We start from the raw sequence: 9489 nt of genomic DNA, 5'->3' as shown, positions 1-9489 counted from the left end.
TCTAAAAAGTTAAAATTACCATACCAGCATCATTAGCATCATTAGATCGTCTTTGGGCGTTTGCCTTTACTTTAGACAACAAACCTCTGAGAGCTGCTGCTGAATCTGAGCAAAACCTTTTTTAATGGCTGTACTTTCTCCATCCAATAAAGATCATGGCGAAAACAAAATGATGGTAATGAGTTCTGCTGAAAATATTTACAATTTGTCGATCAGTCTGTGATATATTAACTCCAAAGTCTGGGATATATATATATATATATATATATGAATTTGCACGGCAGGATTTAGGATCTGTAAATACACACACACCATGTGAACATAAACTTCATCTTTCAACCTTCTGGCTAATATTTGACGTTTAGTTTTCAAAATAGAAAAGGCAAAGCATTAAGCGGAGAGCTGTTGAGTGAGTAACAGACTTTATTTTTCTACAAAACATGCACTTGAAGTAGACGGTGTAAATGGGTGAAAATGTTTTGTCATCAGTTACAAAGCTAAGGGGGGTAATAGCCATCGGTGAGAGCTGACACTGTTAAATTGTGATAACACTACAATCACAAACACACACTACAACCGTCTGGTGTTTTCAAAACCATGCTGGAGGAAAATTGTCTGCGCTGTAATTTCCCAGTCATTTCTGTCAATCATCTCTTCCATTTAGCACTTTGTTGTGTCACTTATATGCCCAGAGAGGTGTTTTATAAAGCAACATTGCCAGTAAAGCTAGTCTTACCTCACCTTGTTTCCAGGAAATTCTGTCTCATAAAAGAGGTTTGGTCAGCCCACCCCTTTGGTCCTGTTTCAGACAGGTAAAACATTTCTTTATTGATTGCCATGAAATCTGACTAGACATTAAAGGTCCCCTAGTGAATCCTAACTTTGGTGGTCAACAGTGTCACCCACAGGTCAAATTTTCCCTTATTCAGTGAAACAGCTCTAAATCTATGGATGCTTTGGCACAAAATGTGGTACCAACAGTCGTGTTCAGTTCAGATGATGTATCCTACTAACTTTAGTAATTCTCTCTAGGGCCACGAGCAGTGGAGACATCTTCATGTTGTTAGAACTTCCGGGATCTGTTCCATCTACACCATCATCATTTCCTTTTTGTCTGATACTGCAAAATGAATGACACTCCCATCAGCTGCAGCTATGCTTCGTGTTTAGTGCTAATTAGCAAATGTTAGCATGTTAACATGCTAAACCAACACAGTAAAAATTAGGATAACAATTTGAATGGAGATTTCAAGTAGAATGGAAGTAAAATATATTTAATAAAGTTATAATAATAAATGAAGTAATTTGACCCCTCAAAATGTCTTAATTAAAATGAAGTTGGTTCAACTAATTAAACTTGTAGGGGACAAAGCAAATCATGTTGGTTACTAAACTTATTTACTAAATAATAATAATAATAAATACCTTTATTTGTATAGCACTTATTTAAACAAGGTTACAAAGTGCTTGGCTGAGTTGGATTTCCTGAAAAAAATACATGCAAATCGTTACCCTAAATATTTTGTTGAGCCAGTGTATTCTTTTTAGAGCGTTAAACTTAACAGTCATTATTACATAAATTAAAGGTAATATGTTTGGCCTGCAGCTGTAGCCTTAGTTAAAGGAAAACTTTCTCTCATATAGATTAAAGAAATGAAAGAGATACCCAGATACACCACTATCACAAAAACAATGGACAACAAAGACAGACAACCAGTCTCAAGGTATTTTAACAGTATCATACAAAGGCTATTATGCAACTTGTACAAACCATAATCATAATTAGACTGAAACTGAAATCTTAGAAATCTTATTTTGGGCCCTGTTTAATAGGTCAAAGTTAAGTGTCATGTTACATCTTATGCATTAATATCCAGCACACGTCTGTTCAACCCACTAAATTATTTGCATTAGTATCCATACTCGGAATGAGCCAGATTTAGTAACATACAGATGGTGCTTAAAATGGAAGTGGGCGGGACTAGCAGGAAGTTAATATTTTAGGCTTCAAATTGATATCGGTTGATCAGGAGTGCTATATTTATTAGAAAACTTGCAGCTGTCTTCATTAAGTTTATAGTTTAAAGTCAAACTCAAACTCTTCTCTTCTAATAATCATTGACTTTTTTTCTTTAGAAAAACTTGAATCTGTAAGATTCGGAAACCCAAAAAAATCTGTGTTTAAAAAACCCTTTCTTTTCACTGCAACTGTTTAATATTTTCACAACAAAAGTTTTTGTTTACCTCAATAAAAGATAGGCCAGCAAACAAACATACAGTGTAATTACAGAACTGCCTTAGAATTGAGCTTCACAGCAATGTTTTAGAAATGTTTCAAATAAAAGTTGCTATATTTATGAGTACAGATATTGACACATTTTGCTTTGATGATACTTGTTCTCGTAAAAACTACATTATCCTACTTGTATAAAGTACAACATGCTGGCAAACGTTCTCCTTCCCTTTGTTTATGGCAGTAGTTAGTTTGTTTTTTGCTTTTTTATTTTCTTCCTAATATTATCTGTTTAAAATGTGCTGCTCTGTTGTCGGGAACATCACAATTTTGTCTTTACATGTGTGTTTTCTTTATTGACATGATCTGTGCTTGATGTTTCAAAGTCATGAACAAGCTGTTCAGACTTGACTTGGTTTAGTCCTGGTTCAGTGTGTTGAGCTCATTCAAGACAGGCTTTTCACAATAAACCCTGCTTGTCTGAGCCTTCTTTATCAAACACCCCTCTGACAGATTCCTCCTGCTACACTTTTTTCACAAAACAAACAGTCAAAAACAGCAACATGGCACAGGCGTGAACAGAGAGAACATGACTGTGATTAATCAGAGACCGCTGTGAGAGGGGACGGTGCAGAAGTCAGGATGCTGAATGTGTTCTGGTTGTTCACTCAGGTGCAGATTTATGTGTGAAGAGCCACGCTGACAAAGTGTGGACCGGCTATCATCTTCTTGTTTAACATTACAAGGTACAAAAACATGGTGTCTGCATTTTAAATGAACACGTTTCAATAATCCCTCATGTCACACTCTCTCTCTCTCTTGCACACACACACACACACACACACACACACACACACACACACACACACACACACATACACATTTCATGTGAAATAAATAACAATATGTACAAGACTCTCTCAAGAGGGCAGAGAAAACTCAAGTTATGCATTATGTTAGTACACAAAACACATCTACACGCAGTACACAATGTACATAATGTAAACAATCAACAAAATGCTTAGCCCTGTCATGTTAAAATGACCTTAAAATCATAAATATGAAATGTAAATCGTACAAGGATTCCAGCATTAATCAAGCTTAATCAGATCTAGACACAATCCAGATACGAGTCGTTGTATGATTGTGTAAAGGTGGTCGTGTGTTCCCAGACGTCACATTGCTGTGGTGAAATCTCCACTATCACATTAACAGTCTTAAACCATGACAGAAGCAGCAATCAAAGGGGGAGAAAAAAACATGATCCACCCTTTTCTTGTTCTGGTAGCCTGTCCTTGCTGGCATGCTGATCATCTTCCTCCAACCACTAAATGACCAATGAACTCAAAAGTTCTTTGTCAGACATGTAATAGAAGGCAAAGGCAATAAGTAGCAAAGTGTAGCCATCTTAACGAAAGAGTCTTCTTTTCTGTCTTTGACAGCCTCCTTAAATGGTCAAACATGGACAATCCCAGGGTGAGTGGAGGGAAGCAGGGTAGGTAATAAGGAAGTTTAAGGTTACAATGATAAGACTGTAAATAAATTACCCTAAGAATAATTCATGCTGGAGTGCCACATGACAAAAAGTAGGCAGATATTTTTCACCCATACAAGACCTGGTTCAGTGTCCTCCCCTCATTATGATACACTTCAGACAAAAAGGTGATAATATGAGTTGATCAATAATCATGGGAAGACCTTCAAAGATGCTGGAAATGCTACATCCACTTGTTAATAAGGACATTTTTGAAAGATAATTCTAATTTCGTACAACTTGGGTCATATTGTCAAACTTTCGGGAACATGTAACATAGTGAGTCAAAGGTACTCAAATACCAGCGCCTTGGATTGCCAAAGCATCGGTATTTGACTCCCTGGAAGCACAAACGTTATCTATAGTGTTTTGTGGCTTGCTCCGAGGCACTTTCTTTGTTTCCCATTTACCATAACATAGCATCAGTGTTTGACAGCCTGGGAATGAGACTCGCCGAACAACTTTAAATCAATCTCTCTCCTTACAAGACACCCAAAGTGGGGTGACTCCTGGAAGTGATGTTCTCTGTCCTATTTCCAGGTGATGCACAAAAAACCCCTCTATCCTTAAAGTTGCCCCAAAAAAACTTTATTTAACCATGATGTGTCTGTAGCCCAATGGGACATTTCCATTCTTAATTTTTGACCTGATGTCACATATCATGTAGGTGTGCCATTAGGGCAGAAATGAACCCTAATCTTATGAGAGGAAGACGTTGTCCCAGTTTATTTCGACCTTGGGCCCTCTAGCACGCCAGTGTTTTCCAATGTTTTCCTATTTTTCCCCAGTGTTTTAGGAGAGTTTCTGATTTCAGAATTTAAGGTTTTGTCACTCTAGTAAGAAATAGACTATTAGGGACAAATGAATATCTGGCATTCAAGCGGTCAAATGTAAAGACACTGAATATCAGTTATTGGCAGGTTCAGTCCAAAATGTATCATCAGTATGGGCTTTAAAAAATCCATATATGTTGACCTCTACATTGTAAGCCCCTCTTTCACTTCTAACCCTTCAATAACCTAAGAAAATAACAGGGTTGTGCAAATATAGCTCAATAGAAGCATGTGGTTACTTGGAGGTGTACAAAGATTCATCCCAGAGACAGTCTGAAGCTCTAAGGGTGAATATCCATTTTAGTACAGGAGCCAGTCCATAAAAAAGAATGTGATCACAGTTTCATTCCACAGTTCAGAGCGGTTCAGAACCTCAGCACACCAAACAGATCCAGTAACTGCAAAGTCACATCAGTTATCAGCAAAATCGAAGGCATTGATCCGAATGCGGACATACAGTTAAATTATCGAGTGTTCTTAATATAAGTGTGTCAGCTGGCACTGGTACACTAGGAACCTTCCACATAGGTGTCAGTGTATTTTTGAATAATTAATGATAGCACAGTCCATGTGGTGCTATTAAGGCACCATGCAGTCCTGGTCCACACTCTAGTTGAACACACTGGGCCTTATTGACGTTAATACCATGGCAGACATTTGGAACTTGTCACTCTTTGGGTAAGAAACTTAAGCTAGAACATCAGAACCAGCCTACTAATGCTTACATGCCATATATAAAAACCTAGAGCAAAATTTGGCATTTCACAGATTCCTCACTAAAACACTACCAAATATTGCCAGGTAGCTTTGTAACAATATAGTTTTGTCTGCAAAGGCCTTAGTATGCTTCAAATGAACTAGGTTCTACGTCAACAGACACATAACAAAAGCATTTATAACTGTTCAGAACAGCCGCATTTAAAGGTGGGGTGAAAAGCCTGCCTTGAGGTCTTGAATTGTGCCAAATGTGATATTGATACATATTTTTTACTATGCACAGTTTCTCCTCAAAGGCATTCATGGTTCACATCTGAAAACTGACAAAAATTCAACATGTGGAAAGTAAAGTTTCCATGAATTAATGAATAACGTATGAATATTTACTTTAAACTCAGCATTTATGTTAAAGCCCCTACAAGGAACTTTCATTTTGTGTTGATTCTGGCAGCCCCTGTGGAAAAATGTGGAAGTGTTTCTACCGCCTCATTTAACTGATTTCAAGGGGAATCTGACCTGGTGGCAGGCATTAAGAATAACTAAATTTAAAATTAGCCAATTTTGTTACTGATGGTCTTGTTTGTTTATGTAGATCATATACAGGCATTGAACTGAGACTGTTTAATAACCAGGTAAAAGCGCCAGTTAAAAACTAATCATGACCAAATTACATTCTCTTAGTTCTCTCCATGAAACTATGAGGTGTAGAATACTGTAAAAATGATCAGTATATATATTATTGTGTATATATATATATATATATATATATATATATATACACAGTGGTATGCAAAGGTATTTGCCCCCTTCCTGATTTCTTATTTCTTTGCATATTTGTCAAACTTAAATGTTTCAGATCATCAAACACGTTTTCATATTAGACAAAGATAAATATAAAATGCAGTTTTTAAATGATGATTTCTTTTAAGAATTTTGTTAAGAAATCACTTAAATAGAACCTGCCTGACAAAGTAAAGTAGGCTAAAAGATTTTAAAAAGAAACACATCATGCTGCGATGTAAAGAAAATCTATAACAGATGAGAAACAAAATTATTGACATCTATCAGTCTGGAAAGGGTTACAAAGCCATTTCCAAGGCTTTGGGACTCCAGCGAACCACGGTGAGAGCCATTATCCACAAATGGAGAAAACTTGGAACAGTAGTGAACCTTCCCAGGAGTGGCCGGCCTACCAAAATTACTCCAAGAGTCCATTGACGACTGATCCAGGAGGTCACAAAAGAACCCAGAACAACATCGAAAGAACTGCAGGCCTCACTTGCCTCAGTTAAGGTCAGTGTTCATGATTCAATAATAAGAAAGAGACTGGGCAAAAATGGCATCCATGGGAGAGTTCCTAGGCGAGACGACTGCTGACCAAAAAGAACACTAAGGCTAGTCTCACATTTGCCAAAAAACATCTTGATGATTGAAGACTTTTGGGGAAATATTCTGTGGACTGATGAGACAAAAGTTAAACTTTTTGGAAGCTATTACATCTGGCGTAAAACTAATGTAAATACCAACAGTCAAACATGGTAGTGGTAATGTGATGGTCTGGGGCTGCTTTGCTGCTTCAGACCTGGACGACTTGCCGTAATTGAGGGAACCATGAATTCTGCTCTCCTGAAGGAGAATGTCCAATCATCAGTTTGTGACCTCAAGCTCAAGCGCACTTGGGTTATGCAGCAGGACAATGATCCGAAACACACCAGCAAGTCCACCTCTGAATGGCTTAAAAAAGACAAAATGAAGGTTTTCGGGTGGCCTAGTCAAAGTCCGGACTTAAATCCGATTGAGATGCTGTGGCATGACCTTAAACAGGCCATTCATGCTCGAAAACCCTCCAATGTGGCTGAATTAAAACAATTCTGCAAAGAAGAGTGGGCAAAATCCCTCCACAGCGATGTGAAAGACTCATTGCTAGTTATCGAAAATGCTTGATTGCAGTTATTGCTGCAGAGGGTGGCACAACAAGTTATTAGGTTTAGGGGGCAATTACTTTTTCACATAGGGCCAAATAGGTTTGGATAGTTTTTTTCCCTTAATAAATGAAATCATCATTTTACAACTGCATTTTGTATTTATCCGGGTTATCCTTGTCTAATATTAAATTTGTTTAATCTGAAACATTAAAGTTTGACAAATATGCAAATAAATAAGAAACCATGAAGGGGGCAAATATTTTTGCAGCACTGTATATGGATGATAAGGTAGCAAATACCTATTGATATCGTTGCTGTCAGACAGAAACCTCATATTTCCATATTTCATAAATCAATGCCATTGGTCACCCTTTACTGTTTGTGGGTTTTACATATATTTAACCAATGGAAAGTATTGAAACCAACAACAATACAAACTTTTGACAAAACAAAAAAAATGTAATTTCCTGAAAAGTAATGGTTTTGGATATTCAAGGTTTCTGCCTTACACTGATATCTATTCAGCCAGCAGTGACAAATTGAGTTGTGGTGTGAGGAGAACCAGTGCAAAGTAACATGCTACCAGCTGTATCTACAGAGATTTATTATTTTAGTCATTATTTCAATAAAAACCTGTAGTAACAATTCTGTTTAAAACTCCTGGCAAACTGCTCTTTATGGTTTTTCACCCCACCCTCCAGAGTGGCACAGGTAGAACCACTTATGCCTTTAGACCTGGTTGGACAACATAATACAAACTAGCTGGTTTAAAGCATACTGAGAGCCTTTAGTCCTTACTTCAATCAGTGGGCAATGCCATTCTGCCAGGCAGAGGTTCTCGGCCTCAGTGCGGAAAAACGCCAAATATCCCAAATTTATTGTGGAATTGTGGGAGCTGCAGTCATGTAAGGAAGCCCAACCTCCTTGCAGTCTTCTGTGGAATGTCACTTCCTGCTTTCTGCATTCAGGATGGTCAGTCGGCCAGTGTTAGTCCCACCTAAAACATTTTCCATGAGGTGTAACGTTGGGCTGTAAAACTCATACAAGGAGGGAGAGTGTTTGTTTCTCTCAGTGAATTGTGTGTGCCTGCATGCATTGTAGGTATGTGTGTTTGTGTCTGCATCTTATTCAGCGTCCATGTCTTCTTCTGTGTGTGTGTCACTGTCCAGGGTATGTGGGGTAGTGTGTCGGGGAGTGTGTGTGTATGTGCGGCTGGGACTGTGCATGTGTATTTGCCAGCGGCAGCGTGGAGTGGCGGTCAGGAGGCAGGCGGGTGGACATCAGGTCGTCTTCTGCAGCATCACCTACAGCCAGAGCAGAGACACAGCTGTTACTGTAGCCTAGACCAGAGACAGCATGTTAATCAGTGAGCTTTAGATTTGCTGGTAGGCATGTTTTTTCACTCTGGACAGAGCCAGGCTAGCTGATTCTGTCTGTCACCAGTCTTTATGCTAAGCTAGGCTATCCATGAGACTCCAATTTTGTACTCAACACTCAGACATGAGATTGATATTGCTCACTCTCAGAGAGGAAGCATGAACTATCATTCTATCACTGAATATGCAGTATTAAGGTTTGGCATTATTTCATTTTATTTTATTTTTTAATGATGTTAGTGGTATTTAATCAAATTAAACCAAAGACCAATTTCAATTTCAAGTTGTAAAAATAATTTCAATACAGACTCTGTTCAATCTTGACAAGACCAAAAAAGTATATTTAAAGGTAAAGGTGTAGGATTTAGTGGCATCTAGTGGTAAGATTGCAGATTGCAACCAACTAAAAGCCTTCGAGCATGTAAGAGAAAATATGGTGCCTGCGAAAAGCAAAAGACCCTGTCTATTCTAGAACCAGTGTTTGGTTTGTCTGTTCTGTAGAAACAGCGACCCACAGTGTCTGTAGATATAAAAGGCTTATTCTAAGCTAAAATAAAAACACGATTCTTAACGAAAACATGCTCCTAAATGTTACAAAACTCAAATCACATTAATCTACACTGATTTTGGTGCATATAACATGGTAAATGGACCTGTACTTGTATAGCGCCTTTCTAGTCTTCCGACCACTCAAAGCACTTTTACACTACGTGCCACATTCACCCTTTCACACACATTCACTCAGCGATTGCAAAGTCCATCGAAAAGAAACTAACGCATTCATACAAATTCACACACCGATGCACGGCATCGGCAGCAATTTATAGTTCAGTATCTTGCTCAAGGATACTTCGACATGTGGCGGCAGGAA

At 38.1% G+C, this 9489-nt stretch overlaps 1 protein-coding gene across 2 annotated transcripts in view; it reads right to left on the bottom strand.

The window, feature by feature from the left end:
- Window positions 1-405: 405 nt before the first annotated feature.
- dok4 (docking protein 4) overlaps window positions 406-9489 on the bottom strand; it is a 74009-nt gene continuing 64925 nt past the window's right edge. For both annotated transcript variants that reach the window (XM_051380045.1, XM_051380046.1), the window contains exon 9: window positions 406-8546. In XM_051380045.1, coding sequence (XP_051236005.1) covers window positions 8401-8546 — 146 coding nt within the window. In that variant the 3' untranslated portion in view covers window positions 406-8400. The remainder of the gene's footprint in view (window positions 8547-9489) is intronic.

The sequence above is a fragment of the Dicentrarchus labrax genome, unplaced genomic scaffold (genome assembly GCF_905237075.1).
Source record: "Dicentrarchus labrax unplaced genomic scaffold, dlabrax2021, whole genome shotgun sequence".
NCBI lineage: Eukaryota > Metazoa > Chordata > Actinopteri > Moronidae > Dicentrarchus > Dicentrarchus labrax.
The sequence above is the reverse complement of the archived record's forward strand: the minus strand, read 5'-3'. Positions and strand labels throughout refer to the sequence as shown.